Source organism: Seriola lalandi, unplaced genomic scaffold (genome assembly GCF_002814215.2).
Source record: "Seriola lalandi dorsalis isolate HSWRI2012SDOR001 ecotype SW California unplaced genomic scaffold, Sedor1 jcf7180002053582, whole genome shotgun sequence".
In the NCBI taxonomy this organism is placed as follows: domain Eukaryota; kingdom Metazoa; phylum Chordata; class Actinopteri; order Carangiformes; family Carangidae; genus Seriola; species Seriola lalandi.
This window is the reverse complement of record NW_019524135.1, coordinates 128,449-150,049: the sequence shown is the minus strand read 5'-3', so window position 1 is coordinate 150,049 and position 21,601 is coordinate 128,449. Positions and strand designations below refer to the sequence as shown.

The following is a 21,601-nucleotide window of genomic DNA, read 5'->3' as shown; positions in this document are numbered from 1 at the left end:
TTAATCAAAGATCGATGCCATTCAGCTTTCCAAAAATTGTTAAATACAGACAGGCTTATATTTACTCATTCAATCAAAATCCGGTACACTTGACCACTAAATCTGAGAGCACCAAAGAGCAGAGGTTAGGTGCCAACTGTTAGAGAGAGGTAAGGCGAGACGAGCTGTCGAGCTATTAAGACAATTAACAAAGTGGTCAGGAGGGGCCGAGCGGCAGAGAGGAACAGCCTGAAATGGAGAGAGAGGAGGGTGTGAAGTGACAGTCAGCGCATCTGGTCTCATCAATAATGCAGTGGGCCTTTAAACGGCAGTTTGTCGCATATTGAGCGCTGCTGGCTGAAATCAAGCCCGACACTTTAGATCCTGTCAGGGGAGAGTGAAAGGGTGACAGCGGGAGAGGGCGGGGGGGCTGGCAAAAATACCCAAGAAAAGAAACATTTTTGCCAAAGCTTTCTTCAATACATGTGATGTAGTGGGTATTGAATGAGCTAGACAAGACAGAACTATAATATGTAGGGGGAAACTTAGAAGCTAAAAGCAAGTAAATACCTGCACAACTCTTGAATCTATTGATCACTTTTATTATTAAATTGAAAAAGACAGAAGACTTTTGTAGACTAAACAAAATCAGGCACTGTTGTACCTTATTGACTCTCAAAATAGTAGAAACATCCTTTTTGTTGACACTAAATTTCTGTCTCAACTGTGAATTCAGTTATCAACAACAAAAATGTAAAACAAAGCTCACAATAATGACAGTCCACTGCCTTCAAATCTTTCAAATAAAGAAAAAGAAAGAAAAAGGCCTGAGTGACTGCGTCAGCTCGGCGTCTAACAAGCAGTTCATTTTCCTGTGATCAGAGGATTTCTCAGCACGACGATGACAGAGTCGCCCCTGAGGAACATCTTAGAAATGTAGCGGTCCTTATTCACGGGCTTAGACTTCTTTTTTCCCTTCCCGCTCTTGGGAACTTCCGTCCACATCTCCTTCACGTTCTCCAGGACCATGTTGCAGTGCCTGCAATAGCAATGCGAGCGCAGATTTAAGGTTAGATATAAGAAAAGCAATACTATATAGCGTCAGTGCTTTATTTTAATCAAAACATCTATATCCAGAAATTATTCCATTTGTAAAGGATAAATTCAATACCGTTAATAGCGTTTGAGATCATTAAAAGGATCAAATTCCTGTTTTGATATCGATAAAAACGATCACATTTTCACTTGAGGAAACAGATGTCATTGTACTAATCTGTTTCTTGATGCTTCAAATGTGTCTGAAATTGATATTAAAAATAAATATTATACTACACTATACAAATATTGGAATCAAATAGTTATAACTCTTGAATCTATGAGGCAGTATAATATTTTGTAATAAATAAGGACAGGTGCTTAAAAAAGCAGTGTTTTTAAACTTCTGTTTTTGCATTATATGTCATGGCTACAATATCAGAGCAAATACAATCCACTGAAGGACAGTAAACTCACTGGGGACATCAAAAGGACCATAAAAATTCAAGTTGTTGATATCAGTAAAATTGTTATCCCTATTTGAATATATTAGCATATATACCAAATACATAAATATCAACATAATAGAATACAAAAAAAATAATTTACAAGTCTTCTATATTTACAAAAGTATAACATTTAACGTAAAAAAAACTGGTAATGTGATACTTTGCAATCAGTCCTGTTGTTTCATAAACCAGCGACTGCGTTCTGTACCTGTCAAAAGCCTTGACTCTTCCAAGCAGCTTCTTGTTGTTGCGGCAGTTAATGAGGACCTGTGTGTTGTTTTTGACTGACTGGGTGAGCACAGACAAGGGACCAGTGTTGAACTCCTCCTCCTCTCGTTTCTGGAGCTCCTCAGGGGTCATCTCAGACTTGGGCTTTGTTAACAAACTCCTGAGGAGTGACACAAAGAACACTAATTAAAAATGGTGGCAATAAATAAGTGAGCATGATCAGAACGGCATGTTGGCATTCATATAGTGAGAATATCGTCTGTTTTCATTTGATATTACACCCAAGTGTTAACAAGGACTTAATAACTTTAACTTACCAATTATATAAGTGATTCTTAGATTAATCATTGAGTCTACATCAGAAAACAGTGAGTCTAAGATGATGTCTTCAGGTGCTTTTTTTTGTCCAACCAACAGTCCAACACCCCAAAATATTAAATCAAATGATATAAAACGGAGAAAAGTAGGAAATATTAATGTGTTAGGTTGAAAACAACATTTACACTATTATTTTTCTGTCAACTGACTAATCCACTAATCACACTATTTCTACACCTTCTCAGTATGTAGAAAATGTTCTGTTGTGTTTTGATATTTTTAATGTGGCAATTTGTTGGAAGTCACTGTTTATTTAGTTATTCTTTTCCCTGAAAAACAACTTAATTTATCATCAGAGGATCCAAACTTCTTCCCCAAAACACATACAGAAAATATTATTATACATTACTCTTGTGTGGAAAAACAAGACGAGAAACATCACTTTTTGGCAAAGACTGTAAGATGTAAAACCTCACCATGATATGTATTATTTTATTGATATTAATTAAAACGTAACTAATCACAAACGGGGAAACAGAGTCACTTCGGAGCTTGATGTTAGCATTTGACTAACTAGCATATAGCAATGCTATTGTGTGACTTCTGACTTGTAACTATTGGCATCACAGCAATTTCACAAACATAAATTAGGCTTTATATTTTTGTAATTTTATATTGTAACAGTAACATAAGTCGCCCAGAAAATACACCGCATGGTAGAAATTGCATACAAAGGATTTATGAACTGCAGCTAACTGGCCTCGCTAGCATTGGTGACTCTCTAAAATGCTAACTGGGTAGCATTGTTGTTACTGGCGGATGCGACTCAGAGTTCAGGCTCTGAGAGTCAACATGACCATTCCCTCAAAGACCGACTGATCATCGTTGATACTTACATGACTGATGATTTATAATAACTGTTTTCTCAGACCGTGTCCCGCTCGTCTCCACCGGGTGCCTCCGTATCTTCAACGATTCACGCGTGAATCAAGCTGCTTCCGGGTCAACTAGTACGCGCGTCTATGTGCCGGAATTACAACCGGTTCATCACGGTTCTCCTGAAACTGTATCAATCACAAGAAGTAAACATTTTCTACGCCAGTTTGTGTTATTTATTTTATTTAAGATACATCTTATGTATATTTTGTATTACAGGCTGCTGCTAAAGGCCGACAGTGCTGGAAATCACACGTACTCTACTATTTTGAGGGTTTTGCTCTCTAGTAGCCTACATGTTATTCTACTCTAAAGTCTCCACTACATTTCAAAGCCAAGTACTGTAGTTACAACCATTATTTAACAACTCTAGTAAATTATTTTGCAGATGAAGACTTCAAAAACTTACATTGAGAATATAAAACACAATATATTTAACCATAACCTATATAATAGCTGATCTTAGCTCCTTAGTCCTGACCATGATTAACCTCTCTGGGGGCCCCGAGGACAAAACCTTGTTCCTTCGCCCCTATTGACCCCCACTGTACATGACTGTTTCATTATTCTACCAGAAACCCAGAAAACAACCAGCACTTTACAACTGAAATGATTACTCAATCAATCAATTAATTGCTTGAGTCATTTCTTATGCAAATATGACTTACTTTTCAGATATGTATTTGTTAGTTTCTTACATCTTCTCTTGTATTTTTGACTGCTGGTCATGCAAAAATGCATGGGCTTCATAGAATAATAATGGGCCTTTTCCTACAATTTTCTGTCATTTTACAGACTAATCACTTAGTTATTAAAGAAAGAAAAAGAAAGAACCATCTGTCACACCTATTTATAATGTAAATAATTTTTGGTTGTAGCTTTACTGTACTCCTATGATGGACTCATATAACATTGCCTGAGATTTTTTGTGTGCTAATTATCTGACACAAAAAATAGAGGCAGCCTGATAAAACACAACTTTACAACAAATGAGCTCAATGTAAACGAGAACAGTTAAGGTCTTAAAACAAGATTTAACACAAGGTCCCTCTACAAGACAAGGCTACAAACAAATTTACTATTAATCAAATTATGTAGACCTATATTACATGGGGTAAACCTAGTGTCCCTTGCAGGCTGCCCGCTGAAATGGCTAGAACATTAAATTGCTGACCACAAGTTAATATATCAGTTATAATCAATGTTGGGGAGTAACTATAGTTACATGGGATTACATATCAAATTGCAAAATAAATGTAATTGTAATCTGTTTGTCAATGAGAAACATTTTTTTAAATTAAATTAAGATGTCAAGTTATCACTAATCAAAACATTGGTGATTACAAAGGGATTACATCTGAATATATTCTTTTCGGTAAAAAGCTTACATGTAGAAAATAACATTCATTCTGTTGCTTTGCATCTTCATATCTTCAGATGATGTGTCTCAGATTGGTGATAGGTGTGAGATCTCACTAACACACTCACTAACTTAACCCAGCATTGTGTTTTCATACAGGGCACCAACAGACTGACTTAATGGTGCTGAAAAGTAATTTAAAAAGTAATCAAATGTAATTAGTTACATTACCTCCATGAAGGAATTGAAACAGTTACATTACTTATTACACAGGATAATTAGTCATCTTTAATCTTTTACATTTCAAAAGTAACCTTCCCAACACTGATTATAATAATTCTAGCCTTGTTTAACTTTTGGTACTGTAAGTACAGTTTTCTGATAATACAGTGTGTACTTTCATTCAATTTTGAATGCAGGAATCAGTACGTTGTGACAGGGATTCAACGAGATGCTGGAAATATTTCTTTCAGCTGTTTATTAGACAGAGACAGTAGAGAATGACAGAACTGCAGGGTAGAGCGAGGGGATGACATGCAGCAAAGCCCAGGCGGGATTCGTACCCAGGCCACTGCAGTAAGGATTCAGCCTTGTTTATGGTACACGCTTAACCAGGTGAGCCACCAGGTGAGCCACCGAGCTTCTAGTCCAATGTCGACATAATACCATCACATAATATCAGCTGCACACTCATGTTGCCAATTTCTTTATTTAGCCAGGCAAGACATTAAGAACAAATTCTTATTCACAATGGCGGTCTGGCAAAAGGCAAGAGCCTCTTGAGGAAAAGGGGGTAGGGACTGAAAGGGTATAAAGTTAAAAGACAGCAACACACAGAACAAACATTACATAAAAGACATACAGTCCAAACATAAGTATCTACAAGATTCAGACATGGTGACTGGGCAGGCCATTCAACCACAGTGAATTCACCGTCGCTGTTCATGAAACTGGTTTGAGACAACTTTTGCTTGCATTGTGCATTATCATGCTGGAAGTATTCTTAAGAAGATGGTAAACTGTGGCCGTAAAGGAATGCACACGGTCAGTAACAACACTCAGATAGACTGTGGCGTTCAAACCATGATTGATTGGTATTAAGAGGCTCCAGGTGTGCCAAGAAAACATTCCCTACACCATTACATACCAGCAGCCTGGATTGTTGACACAGGGCAGGTTGTGTCTGTGGATTCATGCTGTTAATGCCAAACTCTGACCCTACCACCTGCATTCCTCAGCAGAAATTCCGACCTCCATCTGCATGATTTTATGCATTACAGTGCTGCTAGGTGATAGGCTGATTGGATAATTGCATCAATAAGCAGGTTTACAGGCGTTCCTACTGAAGCGCTCAGTGAGTGTACATTCACCACATTTCTGTTGCAGAAATTTTCACAGGGAAAGAGATGGCAGAGGGAGCAGCCAAAGGGATACCGCAGCCCCAAACAGCTAAGTCTTTGTTTTGCTCTTTAACACAACAAGAGTGAGGGGAAAGTGTGTGAGAGAGAGATGGGGATGTAGGCTACATTATCTACACAGCAGCAATGAGACATTGAGAGATTGGCTTTCTGGCAAGAGACAGACAGACGCCTAGGAGTGTACAACCCACCCACCTTATTTCAAAGGGTGGCAGATCTACCTGTGGAAGCCACTAGCTACAGATAATAGCCGCCTGTGTGCTGTTGAGAGAGGCGAGTGTGGGGGGATTGATTTCCAGAGCTGTACTATATCTTTATGAAGCACACCTACCTCAGCCAAAAGACTTGCATCTTAAACTGTGGAGCAGCAGGCCTGTAAAATGAGCTCAAAGTGGCTTTAGCTTGTGCATGTGGTGGGGCTGCGGTAATCTGAAAACACCTTTGCAGCTGCCCAATTAAGAGAGCAGAGATTAATATACAACCATTAAAATCGGATGGCCAAGAAGCTTACTATGAAATAATTGATAATGAGGAGTGTTACATTTCAAATGAACTTTATTTTTTATGATTATGGCCTAAAGATTTGCTGTCTTTAGGGACCGTATGAAAGAGATTTGGGTGGGGAACAGGGCTGAGATAAGCAAGCTCCTCCTCTGCAATATTAAAAATGTCTTTTAACTCTCCCCCTTGACTTAGAAAAATGATAACACCCCCCCCCCAAAAAAAAGAAATCCTTTTTAATAGTTCACAGACATTTAGCTTAATTACAAGAATAAAATAAAATATGAATGTGATTATAAAGATTACAAGATCCTACCCTGCTTACCCTAAATTTTAAATGACTTTTCTTTCTTTTACTATTTCACTGTATATTGATTTTAGTGGCAACACTTATGAGGAAACCCTCTTATTATTTCTACTTTCAGCACATGGCACATGGTCTGCAAGACACTGGCATCAGCAGCAACAGATATCAGCAACAACTGTCCCAACCCAACTGTGAAGTGAAACCGTATGTTAAACAGGGTGATTTACAGCACTGTGGAAGGTGGTTATTAATTAAAAAAGAAAAAGAGTATCTTTTTACTCCTGCCTGGGGGGGGGGGGATAAAGGTCTGTTCTGCTCTCTGTGCTGCGTTCACGATTACTCATGCCAGTAATGAAAATATTATTATCATCGCATCTATCTAGACCGTGAGTTTGCCAACAGTGAAGTTACCTGATCCAGCCCATGTCTGCTTTAACCACAGGCGACTGTGAATGTGACTGGGTTTGGAAAGGTGACGGGATGGGGTCTTTTCTGATATAAAGAGTCTTTTGTTTAGCGGAGGCAGCTGTCCAGAAAGCCGCTCTAATCTGTATCCTCATACAGCACATCTATTTTCATTCATTTCTATCACAGGCGGAGCAACGGGGAGAGGTGAGGGAAAGTTTAACAGGCAGTGATGTCAGCGGCGGGTGAAACTTAAGACAGATCAATAAGATCAGCGTGGCTGGAAATATCATGTCTACCTGTTGAGGTTACATCACAGACTGTGCTCTGTTTCAACATGATGTTTCAAGCTTTCAGCTGCACATTTGAACTGTTTTTGGTCTTTAAGAAAAAATAATTTTTTTTTATTTTTCTATAGATCTTGTGTGGGCTTGAATCCAGAGTGAAACATTTACTAACATAATAACATAATAACACAGCCAAATAAGAACAATCAACAACAGCTATAGATTTAATGAGGTGAAAAGAAAGCACAATTAAAAATGCATTATTTATCGTTTAATTACATGTAGGCTAATTAAAATATGAATGGAATATTTTTTTAGTTGCAACATAAACGAAATCGAAGACAATAAGTGCAGCAAATGAGCAGTTTAACTTTCATTTAACACTATTTTTACTCACACTGTAAGGTCTATTTTCTACGTTTTAAATGGTCTCATTTTTTTGTCATTAAAAATAATTTCATTAACAGTTTTGAAAGTTAAGACACCTGGAACTTTTTCTCGCTTACACTCACTCTTATCAGAGCTTTCCATAACTTCAACAACATTTTAATAGCTTTTAAAGTTGTTGGGTAACATGCACGCTGAAAAGAATCACTTCAGAAACAGTTATAATTTCTTTTTCTCTTTTTATTGTATCTCATTTTTAAAATGTCTTTTCTGCATTTTGTAAGAGATAATTTCATTGGATGGCATTAGGCCTAAAACAGTGTCATGCGCGCAAACACCACTTCGGTTTACACGTGTGAAAAATAACGAATGTTGACATAAGTGGAGAACATTGTTTTTTAAAAGATGTATGTGGTTTCAGCTAACAGATAGGCCTAGGGATCAAGTGGCCATTAATTACAATATAATTTGACCCTGCCCCTGGTAACACTGATGTGTTTTGAAATAACCAATGCGCAAATACATATTTCTACAGATTGTTTTTTAAATGACTCGTGTTAGAAGCATTGATTTTAATTTTTCGTGAGACCCTTACAAATGCTGTTTATCAGCTCATTTTTGTTCATTTGACACAAATTGCACAGCACGCCGTCTGATGAAATAATACAAGTCTAGTGCAAAACATTGCTCGATCCAATTCAGATATCTTAACAGAGAATTTATTAGGCAAATATTGCAGGGCAATTTTCATTAACCAGGCTTTTCATAAACTTAATAAATTCCACGTTGCAGGCTCTCATTGAAGTGTAATGCTCTGGCCTTTTCTTTGATCATCTAAATTCTACAGTAATATGCCTATTTTAAATCTTAGATATTGAGTGTTAGGAGTGTTACTCTATTTTTCTATATTCCAAGAGGGAGGAGGGCTTGAATTGATTTGAGGGCAATAATTTGCAAAGTCATTACAGCATCCCCCGAGGTCTGAGTGGCCGCTCTTGGAAAAAAATTGTCCCGGAGACGAGTTGGTCGTTGCGCGCTCCTCCTGCCCTGGACTAAAAGTTGCGGCACATGGTATTTGATGCGAGTAAAAGTAGCTGGCCTGTCCGGAGATCATGTTAAAAGAGCACGGATCCGACAGCGGCAGTGTGCACGCAGGGATGGATGTGGAGAAAGCGGTGCAGGCAGTGCCAATCTGATGGCGGCGGGATTGCGCGCAGCTGACTCCGATGTAAGACATCTCCTGGTGCGTCTGCACGAACCGGTCGGCGTCTGCAGCACTTGCAGCACTCAGCCGGGACCGCTGCGAAACAACCGATGTGGCGTGGTTGGAGAAGCGGGGATGAGCGCTCAGATAAGTCCCTGCGCCAAGGTGGGTGCGCACTGGTGTTTGCAGGGGCAGAAACGGCGGCACCGGCCAGTAAAACGAACCCGCTGCGGCCAAGGTCACACTGGTTGCAGTGCCTGAGGACATCAGACGACTCCCTCCTCTTTTCAGAGCGAGTTTGGCCCTGGAGCCAGACGTGGCCCTGCGCCGGAGTTTCCCTGATGTGCCACCTATGAAGACATCCTCACTGCAGGGGTCCAGCATCCAGTAGTTGCCTTTGCCCGGGTCATCATAGTGGCGCGGCACTTTAACGAAACACTTATTAAGACTCAGGTTGTGCCTGATTGAATTTTGCCATCCTTGTCTGTTCTGTCGGTAGTATGGGAAGTTGTCCATGATGAACTCATAGATGCCGTTGAGTGTGAGCCGTCGCTCTGGGCTCTGGCGGATCGCCATCATGATGAGCGCGTTGTAACTGAAAGGAGGCTTTTCGGGTTTAACACTTCCTTCTGCTCCCCCGCTTTCCTTGGATTCTCCTTTATTTCCTTCTCGTTTTCCACTCGCAGTCACCGGTTTAGCCTCTACCTTAGCGCACTGTTTTGGTTTCTCGAAGTTCTTTTCGTTGTCAAACTTTTCCTCTTCACTGGATTTCTCTGGATGTGCGGAGCGCAGTTTCTGGGACGGAGAAGGAGAATCCTGGTCACTCGACACCCCCTCTCGTCTCCACAGCAGGCTGCTGATGCTGAATGAAGACTTGTGTAAAAATCGCTCTGAAGTTTTCAAATCCTCCATCTCAAAGGTTTAGGGCGCCCCTCAAATCCTAAATCCTCAAAGTTGTTCGTTGTTCAGAGCAGAGTGAGTCACTGAACACACAGAGCAAAGATGCGCTGATTCAAAGTGGTGAGGAGCCAAAGACTCACGCTGGCCAGACAGCGCGACAACAAATGCGCATGATCACAGCGGGCCAGGGCTCGTTACTTACAAAAAGTAGTGGATTACTTTGATTTGGGATTTAAAAAGGATCTAAAAGTGAAACATGAGGTGGAGTAATTTGTACACGTTCCAGTACTTAGAGCTGATATAATAACTAATTTACCTCAATACAGATATTTAATCATTTTCTCCATTAAATCAAAAGTTAGCCAAAACGGAACTAAAATGATTTACTTGCATTGGATACTTCTTGACCCTAATAAAGAAAATGAAAAATAAAAAATAAAAAAATAAACTCAATAGTCTGCAGGAGACGCTTAAAATCGTGTGAAACGGGTGTGCTGTCAATCTGTGTGACTGATCTGTGAACTCTCAGGTTCAATTATAACACTTCCGTGACTCATGAAACTCTACGCTCACACACGCGCCTTGCCCTCTGGGCTGGCCTCATCTGTTTCTCTCTGCGCTGCTTTGCTGACACCAATGATCTTTCAAAATAGGCATCCGATCAAAAGAAAGAAAGAAGTAGGTGTAGCCTCACCGATCCTGTCGATAATTGGCCTAAACAAACACACAGTAAAACGCAATGGACAGATGCATGATGTGTAAAAACTTCAGCAAATAGGCCAAAAAAAATTCCACTTATTTCTAAAGCGGCTATGACAAGATTTTAAACAAATGCCAATATGGTAAGAACATGGCAAAGGAAAGCACATTACTGACCAGACAGAAAACAGGCCTGGGTTCAACATCCCCCCATAGTGGGCCATAGTGCACATGAAGCTCTGCTGCTTCTCTTAGTGCCATGTTGCTTTATGGTAATCTGATCAAAAATACCACCATTTGAGCACAGACTATTAATAAATCTGTAATAATCAAAATTAACAGAACCTGATGTGTGTTTGTCTTAGATACTGATGTAAAATTCTTGACATCTTGAAATAGCAACCAACTACATTTACTGACTATAAACAAATGTGTTTTTTACTGTTGTGTAATAGGGTTTTCCTAGACGACCGCAATTCACTCCTTCATGTGAATGAAGCATGTTCAGACAATGAGCTATCATGTTTTATTAGTCATCCTGGAGGCACAGTGACTAAAAATGGAAAAAGCTTTGACTGTTAATGGCACTGCAGTGCAAACCTACACTCAGGTAGTCTGTGGTGTTGCTGAGAGTCAACAGTGCAACACTTCCACCTATTGCTGCAGACTGTTTCTCAATAAGGACCCAGCCAGAGGAGAGCGAAACATGTCCTATGGGGGCGTCGAGTCAGAGTCTTGTGTTATGTTTTACGTGACACTATCGGTTCAAAGGCCACCACACACCCTTATTTTGTATTTGTATTATGCATTATGCATTATGAGTTATGCAGTAAAAGCCAGTACAGGCTCTGAAAGGGTCAGGGGCAAAGAGTGGAGATTTTTTTTTTTGGTAAATTTCAAAAAATAGGCAGTGATCAACACAATTTAAAAAAAACCCCCAAAAAACCCAATATAGATTGGATGCATTTCTGACCACTCATAGAGCCTGAGCCACCACAGACAAGAGGCCTCACCTTACCTGACCACTTATAATTCAACTGTGGGTTACTTTACCAAAGCTGTAACAACTGGCTAATTTTTCAGTCATTTTTACCAATCAAATCAACTGTTACACTGGCAGTTTTATAGGTCATATACCAGTCATCAGGCATGACAACCGGAACTACACAACATGTAACTTGTTAACTACTATAACCTTTTTCGTCAATTCGATAGGAGCCTCCCTCCATAATCCCTAGGCCACACAAGTGAGCGCTTGTTGGGAATGTCTCTGGCACTGCAGAAAGCATGCATTGTTGACTCGACACTTGTAATCCCCCATGGATATCTTTCTCCGATCTTCTCCAAAGAAAACCCATAGGCCTATACAAAATATATTTTATTGCTGTTTGAATTAGTTCTGTTTGGAGGATCCCTGCTCAAGTGTCCGTGAAATCCAAGCAGCAGTGCTACTTGGTGGCAGACTCTGACCTTTATGGTAGAAGGCAAGCAAATTCCTTACATAAATGAAAAATAAATTAAATAGTGATAATATTGCTGATAATTAGTGTTTATTTCCAAAATACACGTAGCATAACATTAGAACAGGTTAAATCCATGTGAATGTTTATTTTACACTATGGTGCACTCATAACAATATCAAACAGAGTATTTCTAAGGAAAATGTATTGCACACCATATTAATATTGCACTTAGACTCAATTAACTTAAAAAATAAGATGACAAACTAAAAGAAAGTGTGAGCCACTCTGACATGATCTCATTGACAACTAGCGCCTGTTGGTCTCATCCCATGAGAGGGCTCCCTCTGCTGCAAGAGAGATGGGCTGTGAATATGTGTTGAAACTTGTGTTTCAAGACCCATAATAAAAAATGTGAAAAGAAAAGAAACAGATTGGAGAGTAAGTGTTTTATCTCTGAAGCTGTGTTACCCTGTTTATACCAAAGGCTGAGGCCTATGTGCCAAAAGGGAAGAATTTTCGATCACAATTTGCAGCAGGCTTTATGTGCTACCCTTCAGTTGTGGTAGCACAGCATAAAGCTTTTCTCCTGGACATTCTGTCTCTCCGAGATCTCTGTGCCCCAACACACGAAACTCTTTAGATAAAAAGCCCTGGGAAAGTCCAGACTGCAGCAGCTGTTTCACTGATAATATTGCCTCTTTGCTTGGTGTTTCATCTGAAATCAGAAGACGTTTATCATTATCATCAGAACTTTATCATTCTATGCTGTATGCATATTGTGCAAAGAAAATGTCTCCAGAATAGTATGTCACTTCCTTCATAAGAAACTATATCTCTTTCCCCTCTCCATAGACATATGTGTTTTTATTGCTGCCACAATACAAAAAGTAAATAAATGTACCTACTGTTGAAATTGCCCATGAAGGCAATCCCCACTGAGTCATGATTTTTGCCTTTGGTGTGTGCCCCTACCACACCCCAGCCACGGCCCTCGAACACTGTACCATCTCCTCCGATGAGAAAACTGAAACATATACCAAGTATTGTTGAGCATCCTTTAGCATTGAAAACCCAGTTTGTTCATGTTGCACATGCAAAACTAAATTTGCCATGATCAAATAATCATTTATTCCTTGTGACATCTAAAGGCAACAAAGCTACTCACTTATATCCAATGTCATCAAAGCCTCTGTCTGTCATATGCCCTCTCTGAATGCTGAGAATGCGGCCCTTACACTCTGCCAGGCCTTTGCAGCTTGGGAGGGCAGTGTGGTGTATGATGACTCTTTGGGCCGTGCTTTTCAGTTTCTCCTTCTGTTTGGGGGCAGCTGCTCCCCACTGCGCTCTTGACACAATGTTCACTGAAAAGCAATTTGAAGACAATCAAAAGCACATTCAAAATAAAAAGCCGGCTTATGTCATTACTGAAGACGTAATCAGCAACAATCATTGCAACAAGATCTCCAAGTGAAACATCTCTAGTGTAATGCAGTTTTTTGTCATACCTTTTTGTGCCATCATTCTGTGCACAGTTGCCTTTGGTTGTGATGAATGAACAGCAGCAGACTGTGCAGCTGCCTTTTCAAAGAACCTGTGTCAGGAGGTGTGGTCATGGGAAGTACACCGTTGTTGTTCTTGTTGCATGTGGATGCATGCCACTTCAATGGGCAAATGAGTTATTTGCTGAGCGGTCACGTTGGCTGAGTAATAGTCCACAGTTACGCAAACGTCTTGTTTGGAATACATATTTGAGAAAAGAGGAAGTGGGACTGTAACATTCAACATTCCACATGTTAACAGCAAAACGGTGGAAGTTTTTTTTCCCAAATCAGGGATGACTGCTTCAAAAGCAACCAACATTCATGCTTTTACAGTAAGAGGAAATAACACATGGTATAACCCCAATAACTACTGTAGAGGACACTCTCTTTGCTGACTAACGCATGGGTTTTTCCACTAATGCGAATATCTATAAAAGCATTTGTTACATGTTTATATGAATATTTGCAAAACTATGTCTTACATGTTTCAGTAAATACTCAGAGACATTTGAAACAACTGATTCTTTTAATCTAACAAAACACATTTTGAAAAGGACGACTGTTAAAAAACTATTGATACATTATATTCACAAGATGGTGTCTGACAACCATGTCATACAAAGAACATTTCAGGGTCTACAAACATCAACAGTCCTGCAAATTGTACAGTAAGATATTATATCATATTCATTTTTACCAATTTGTGTAGAATTCTGACTTGTATAGTAGAATAAAAATATCTATTTGAGCTACAGCTAGGAGCATTTTTTTGTGTGAATAGCAGTACTGTAGATGCAAATGTCAGACCTCTTCATCATCACCAACTTTACTCTGTCCATCTATGTCCACAGTGAGGAGCCGTGCAGACGTAGTACAGTCTCATAGCATCCTGTTAGGAGAAACAGTAGAACAAAAGATGTGTGGACCACAGGACAAAGAGGGTGGGATAAGTGTGGATGAAAATGGACAGTTGGGTACAATTTTGCACACTACTGTTAATATTTCATTCATGGTATGCTGCTGGCCACAGAAAGATGGTAAATGTATTCATATACAAACAAAATAAAGACTAAAGTTCATGCATACTGTATTTAATTACAAGTGATCGTTACCTCAGCCTTCATACTGTGCGACTGGAAAAACACTGCCTCCTTGTGACCACATCTGGAAAGAGATGGTGTACACACAATGTTAGAAAATACTTTATTTGAAACAACAAACCACTCAATGGCACAATGTCTCATTTCACAATCAGTCCAAAAAGAGCTATGCTCCTATATGTATGAGTGTTTATGATATGTGGCCATTAAATAACGAGACTGGGCTTATGTATGTCGAACCAGAATTAGTGTCATTATGTAGCAGCGACGCCTCTGATATTTGACAACCAGTTTGATTGTTGTGTAAAACCACACTGAGACTTTGTGGTGCAAGATATTGGGCAGTTTATTAGAGGTTATTTACATGTGACCACACCTCTCAGATTACACAAAAATTCCAGGCCCCATCTAAAAACTTCTAAAGAGAAAAGAGAAACAAGTGGCATATGTGAAGAAACCTGTGGCAAAATTTTAGATAATTATATAATGATGATGATAATGGGTAGAGACTTCAATATTAAAAAAATGACAATGTTCGTGTTAAGTCAGCAAGGGGTGCGCTGTGTTGGTTCTCGTGGCTCTGGTGACTACCACCATGAGTCATCAATTTGGCTATAGAGTGATTCAGATGACTACAGCAGAGTGTGAACGACTATGTTTAGTTTGTGTTTCCCCGAAGTATTTGTCACTACACGCTATCTGTAATTGGACTCAACAACTCTCAAAAGTGATGTTATTCTGCCCTACATACATTTAACATAGTCATTTCTGGAGCAAATTTAAAAGCTATGTCAGACAAGACTTTTGATATATTGAATCAAATCACTCTGTTATGGGAAGAGCCTGTTAAAACAGTCCAGCTCATAAAGAATCAACTCTCCATTCTGTAGGTTAATACATCTTTCAGCTGCTTTCTGCCAATCATTCAGGTTTTCTTCCTCATATAGTTAACCACTCCAACTCACCTTTCCCCATATTAAAATCATGAGTACACAAATCGACCATACTTGCCCAGTTCAAAATAGAACAGAAGTAATCGACATCCAGCAAACTGAAGACACACCATTATTCTTCCAAGACGTCAGGCCCAATAAGGGCTTAATTCCCAATATATTTTTGGCTTACATTATTCAGGTACAGAGAAGGAAGACTCAAATAAGATTACTATTTTAGCCACAAGTGTAATTGCAAGTATGTTAGAGAAAAGAACCTGATGAGTTGGTAGTGTTTATCAAAACTTGTTGGTATAGCTTTGTTAAGGAGTCAACTCTCTGCCCTCTGGTGGTCAAAAATCCCGTGATGAAGCTCATAGGCCAAAGTTGTTTTCCAGCACTGACCGCCCTTACATATCCAACTATGCTGAATATTGGCACCAAACTAACAGAGCAGTGTGTTAGTACCCTTAACAAAACAATCAGGGCTGCCCAAAATGAATGAGTGCGGCCAGCTGATTATAGAAAAACTTACTTGGGACAGGGGTGGTCCTCTGTCCTTGGTAGTGTTGGATCCTGAGATACATCAGCGATGATCTGCGTCAGCTCACTGGAGAAAGAGCAAAACAAAAGATGGTTAACAAGAAATAGTCCTCCAATGACTGAAATTACACGTTAAATATGCAAAGGTGGCAGATATTTTGCTTTGTGAGTAATCACTGAGTATTTTGCTTTGCTTCGTATGTGCACAGTTAACACCAAGGCGTAATCTTTTACTAATTTTCCCATTAAAATTAAGGACAGATGCGCACAATTAACACAGTCAGTCCACACCTGAAACTATAAATGGGTCACTTGTCTACGACCAATTATTTTGATCTCTTCAAAGCCCATTAGTGGTTGGATAACAAGAAGATCAGATATTAAAGCGGTTAGTCAGTGTCAGTCAAATCACCATCTTGATCATTTGTATGGCACTGTGGTTTCTATTACTCACTCAACCTCGTGGGTGATCTTATTGACATAGATGCAGCTGTTGTCTGCCTCTTGTTGGTAGTCACAATTCCTGCACTGTGGGTTGAGATAATTAAAAAAACAAATAAGGCACGCAGAAAAATTATTACAGGCATACAATGGACATTTCAGCACACCTTCTGGTGTCACAACAAGCCATCTCATAAGCTCTTTTGTTTAGTCTAAATGAGTAAGGAGTTAATTCAGTCAACTATGAGTATGTTCACTCTGTGAATGAAAAAAGCCCATCATCAATGGAGCTACACTTCCACGATTCACGATGGTAACGGGTAAATAAAGAGGAGAGTGTCTTTTTTAACCCACTGGAGTTAGAAATAATAATGTGCGACGATGCACATTTATGCTTTAAAAAACACAACAGCGGCAGTGAAAGAGTCTGAGCTGGAGTGGAAGAGAGTCAATAAATGAACACTACTGCATTTCATTCAGCGTAATCCACTCATTTGTTGTTTAACTGCCTTGAATTTCCTTAATACATGATAAAGAGAGACCCCTACTTAATTATTCAACTGTAGCTTGATTAAGACAAAGTGCTGGTGCCAGCAGGTGAGTTATAACAATAACTGTTAAAGTGTTTGTGAAAACCTTTCACCATATCTGCCTTCTGGAATATAGCCCAGGGTTTTTAACCTTTACATAATCCTATGATTTGCATACTTATTTATTTACAAGGCCCTTATTGGAAAACTGCCATCATATATTATGTCCATGATAATTTACACCATTACACCTGGCTTTTGTCCCATGTTCCCCAAGTTCATACTGATTTTGTAAGAACTGCCTTTGGCTAAAGCACTTAAAAAATGAATTTGTTGTTACCTCTTGATCATTTTAAATTCTTAGTCTCTAACCTTTTAGTTTCCGTTTGCACCCATTTGAATTGATTTTCGTTGTTACAATATTTATAGTAGTTTTTGAGGTTTAAATAAAAAATTATTACATTATATCAGTGTTACCATGTGCAAGTTTCGAGTGACCCCTACTTCACTTAGACTCATTGCACTGCACATAAACTGACTCATACTGATGTATGATTTGAGCGCCACTTCATGACTTCATCACTTAGTTTTGTGTACTCTCCAGGTAAACTAAACAGAACATCCCGAGGTTGCTGTGGGTTGTACAGAGGGAGACTGAGTAAGGAAACTGTAAGACTGCGGCAGTAGTCATAGTTTAAAGTGGGCTCACAACTTAATAACAGAGACAAGTGGCAAGACACTTACCGCATAAAGCAGGACACGATTCTCCTTGTCTTCTTTAGGATACAACATGTTGTTACTGGAAAACAGGGGAGGCGTGTTTAGTGGCTTCCTGAGGTTTTCAATGATTTCATACAATAAGACGAAGCCTAGCCATTCGTTAAGACAACGTTAGGTTAACAAGCGTGTAGCTAACCGGCTAGGTTAACATATCTAACTTCTGCCCGGTCACAGACTCACCATTCCTGACAAAACCGTATCCCAACAAATCCTGGCTCGTATGTCCCGCTATCTAAATCCATTGGAGAAACTAGTGCTGGAAGATAAAACTTGATAAATACAACAAATGTGATGCTCAGTCACTTTACGCTGCCGCTATCGCGTCCAGCCGTTTGAAAACACGCTATCTGCGCATGCGTGAACTTCTGAATATGTGATGATTTTTAGAGACAGCGCCTCCTAGGTGTTGGAAGACAGAAAAAACATTATTTTTTCATTAAAACCCTTATACAGTATTATCATATTATCATATTATTATTGGCTTATGGTAATTGAAAAACACAGTTTATGCCATCAAAACGTCAAATTTATTGATGCAAAGACACAGGCTTTCGGTTCTGGTTTGGTTTTGTCATAAAACACCCTACACATAACACACTTTTTCACATATTCACCAAAAAAGGGCAAACAAAAAACACAAACAAAAGATTCAAACCAATGTAACATTAATGTGACAAACTAATCCAATAATCACCTTGACTTAATTGACAGTTTGACACAGAGTTTTTTAAAAAAAATTTTTTTAACTCAAACGAACTCCAACAAAGACAGTGTCATTATCTTCAGTTGCAAAGATATCGTTTCTGCCAGGCCCCCAGACATTCACACAGACTGTGTCCTTTTCACACAGTTTCACCACACTGCTGACACTGGCCACTTGGCTACATTTATCAGGGAGGGAGGTGTGATACAGAGACACTACTTTCTCTGCATTCTTGTATATGGCACACTGTCCACGCCCATACACAGACACATGCACAGTGAAGTGATAGAAGCCATCCACGGGGCAGGTGAAGATGCCTGTGTCAGGACTGTAGCTTCCTCCTTCGTTAAGCAGCACAGTGGCAAACTTCAGGACTCCTGAGTGTTTTGGGTAGCTGTCACAGATGTCCAGCTTGGCTGTGAAGGCCACAGTGCCTGGAGTGGGTGAAATGGTAATCAGAGTAAGGACTTTGTTTACAGCCAAACCAAATCAGTTAGAGATATGAAAATTATTGGGATGGGGAGGGGGGCTGAACATCATGTTTCACTCTTTTAAAAATTATATTCAATAGGTGGTCATAGTTAGATTTAAAGTACTTCATAATCTTTATAAGGGACAGTTTTACCAAGAATTTGTAATTCAAAATGTAGTTCTATGAAATGCTGTAAAACACTGGTGTTATAGGGAGATATAATGATGTTAAAAATGCTTCTTGTTTTTTTTACCTGGTGGTGAAATGCTGTCTCCGCGGCCAGGGACATAAGCCATGACTAAAACTTCTAGACTTGTAAGACAAAAATGAATGGTAGTTATACACAAGATTACACAATGACATGTAACAGATGTTTCCAGTATACCACACAATGGACTGAGTAGCCTACTAACATTTCCTCTCTCTATCTGAATTTCACTGCATTTCTCTAATCAATGCAAAAGAAGCACATACTAACACTCCAGGGCAAGCCTTATAAGAATTATTTGCAAGTCCTTTCAAAAGTTTTTTTTTTTTTTTTTTTACTAATTTTGGACAGAATTAAACAAATCTAACTTTGGAGCAAAGCGCTTCTTACCTGTTGCTGTCTTGCAAGAGAATGCTTCAAAGGTAGACAGACAAGCAGAGGTGTGGGCTGAAGTTGTATATCTGGTTTATAGGTTGTGACGAGTTGTTGACTTTTGTTTTTCCGGCTAGGTCCCTCTACTGGTATTTAAGATTTTGTCCGTCAAGGTGTTTCTTTTTTTTTTTTTTTATTTCTTAAGTATTTTGGTCAACCCACAACAGAGGATGCAAGTTTAATCACATGTGCATACACTGGACTGTAACCCAAACAAGAACTGGAAGTGAAAATTGACAGCTTTAATAAAAGTTCAGGAACTTAATATTAATTATTACTTTTGTTCCTCTTTTATGGGTTGCATTAATCATATCTATGTTTTATCCCATATTAAAATTTTTGATCAGATTTCTTTAAACTGATATTACTCTTCCGTATCAGTGCTACAACACTTTCACAACTTGCCACAAGTGGCAGTATAAGACAGATTTAGAGAGTAAGCCTAAGAGCAGAGCTGAGAAAACAAAACCCTCACAAACTGGTAATCAGTTGTGATGTCTTTGCCTCTGGCTTTTACGTGTTGTCCTGGCTTCATTTTAGCAGAACAAGATTTTCTTGACAAGTAAGCAGGTGTTTTCATCATTTTGGAAATTCCACAACACAAGTATTTTTGGTTCTCTCTCATAAATAACCAAAATTGCTAGATCACTGATTTGCAATGTTTCACACAGTATTGTGGTGGACAATATGAGTGAGTAACAGTTAAACCGACCAACTTGAATCTGAGTGAATGACCACATATTATGAAAGCATGTGAATTAAGAGGAAGCACTGTCCTGATCACGCAACAGTGGTAAAAAACTCTCACAATTCCAAAGTTCTGCAGACGTAAGACGCCCTTCGTGTTGCACTGGCTCCTTCACTACCTTGTGCCATATATAGCTTATGACTTAGCCCACAGAGGGGATTACACACTGCTGGTAACCCACCTGTACTCACTGTGGAGGAGCCAGGCTTCACCATTGTGGAGAAGGGGTAAAGGTGTACTGACGTCTGTGTGTGTATCTTAGACAGAAACATGATGCACACTTGCAAGAATTAAGAGTTTCTCCAAGGCTGAATTCCCCTATGACAGTGCACTACACACCTGCATCCAGTTCGCACTTGATAACATTGGTTAGATAGTAATGTGAGAAACTTCCGTGTGAGACTTGACTTTGACTATATATACATAACTTAGAATATAACACACCACAAAATATAATAAAAGCAAAAGCACTGGTGTAACTTGTAACATTGAGGCTGACTGCGTTCTGTTTAGCTGTTTAGTATTCTGTTCACACAACTTGTGTTGTTCTCCTAATGTTCCAGCCTTTAATCTATTCAACATGCCTGTTGAAGTTGTCTCCTGAATCTGATTTTTGTCTTTATCACAGACACCAGTTTGACATGTCACAATAGGAAAATTGTAGCTGTTTTAGTTGCATGGTCCTGGTATTGTGCATGATGGCTCTCTGTCACACTGTCATGCCCATTACTGGCCATCCTTTATGTTAATAGTAACACCCGAGCTTTTCCTACATGTCATGACAATTTCTTTTTGACATACCAATCTCATCTGCATCAAATAATGTCTTAACTTGTCATTTAAAACCTGATGTTATCTAACTTAATGCCAGGATTATGATGTCAGTATATATTTTGTTTGGACACATTGGAAAGTCTGAAATGCAGTAATTGGATGAATGCAACAACCACATAAATCTGCATGCACTTGAGTTAAGAAGAAGCAGTGATCGTCCAGCACAGGCTGAGTGCAAAAATATGTCTTCAATCTTCAATCTTTCATTCAATGGAATCCACAGTTCTGGAGAAGCAGGACGCCCTTCATGTTACAACATCTCCTTCACTACCTATCCTTCCATATATAGCCTGCTGACTTAGCCCACAGAGGAGATTACACACTGCCGCTAACAGTGCTCTGTCTGTTTAGCAATAGTTGGTGCCTGTTATATATATATATATATATATATATATATATAT

General features: G+C 39.2%; 5 protein-coding genes across 5 annotated transcripts; all 5 read right to left on the bottom strand.

The window, feature by feature from the left end:
* Nucleotides 1–560: 560 nt before the first annotated feature.
* snrpd2 (small nuclear ribonucleoprotein D2 polypeptide) lies at nucleotides 561–3,080 on the bottom strand. Its single transcript, XM_023401304.2, has 3 exons — nucleotides 2,966–3,080; nucleotides 1,732–1,911; nucleotides 561–1,018 (listed from the first exon to the last, which is right to left on the bottom strand). Coding segments are annotated over exons 1-3 (357 nt in total). The 5' UTR covers nucleotides 2,968–3,080; the 3' UTR covers nucleotides 561–843.
* A 5,062-nt stretch (nucleotides 3,081–8,142) lies between these two features.
* On the bottom strand, nucleotides 8,143–9,811 carry foxg1c (forkhead box G1c). The gene has a single exon (XM_023401305.2). The coding sequence runs from the start codon at nucleotides 9,784–9,786 to the stop codon at nucleotides 8,566–8,568; it is 1,221 nt and encodes a 406-aa protein (XP_023257073.1). The 5' UTR covers nucleotides 9,787–9,811; the 3' UTR covers nucleotides 8,143–8,565.
* Nucleotides 9,812–12,015: 2,204 nt separating this feature from the next.
* pglyrp5 (peptidoglycan recognition protein 5) lies at nucleotides 12,016–13,955 on the bottom strand. The gene is made up of 4 exons (XM_023401306.2): nucleotides 13,442–13,955; nucleotides 13,102–13,297; nucleotides 12,842–12,960; nucleotides 12,016–12,651 (listed from the first exon to the last, which is right to left on the bottom strand). The coding sequence occupies exons 1-4, from the start codon at nucleotides 13,455–13,457 to the stop codon at nucleotides 12,476–12,478; spliced, it is 507 nt and encodes a 168-aa protein (XP_023257074.1). The 5' UTR covers nucleotides 13,458–13,955; the 3' UTR covers nucleotides 12,016–12,475.
* Nucleotides 13,956–13,984: 29 nt separating this feature from the next.
* polr2i (RNA polymerase II subunit I) lies at nucleotides 13,985–18,157 on the bottom strand. Its single transcript, XM_023401307.2, has 6 exons — nucleotides 17,984–18,157; nucleotides 17,768–17,822; nucleotides 16,507–16,580; nucleotides 16,045–16,119; nucleotides 14,590–14,641; nucleotides 13,985–14,366 (listed from the first exon to the last, which is right to left on the bottom strand). Exons 1-6 carry the CDS (start codon nucleotides 18,043–18,045, stop codon nucleotides 14,304–14,306), a joined length of 381 nt encoding a protein of 126 aa, XP_023257075.1. The 5' UTR covers nucleotides 18,046–18,157; the 3' UTR covers nucleotides 13,985–14,303.
* A 150-nt stretch (nucleotides 18,158–18,307) lies between these two features.
* On the bottom strand, nucleotides 18,308–19,971 carry LOC111651339 (complement C1q and tumor necrosis factor-related protein 9-like). The gene is made up of 2 exons (XM_087172682.1): nucleotides 19,232–19,971; nucleotides 18,308–18,940 (listed from the first exon to the last, which is right to left on the bottom strand). Exons 1-2 carry the CDS (start codon nucleotides 19,272–19,274, stop codon nucleotides 18,546–18,548), a joined length of 438 nt encoding a protein of 145 aa, XP_087028808.1. The 5' UTR covers nucleotides 19,275–19,971; the 3' UTR covers nucleotides 18,308–18,545.
* Nucleotides 19,972–21,601: the final 1,630 nt, after the last annotated feature.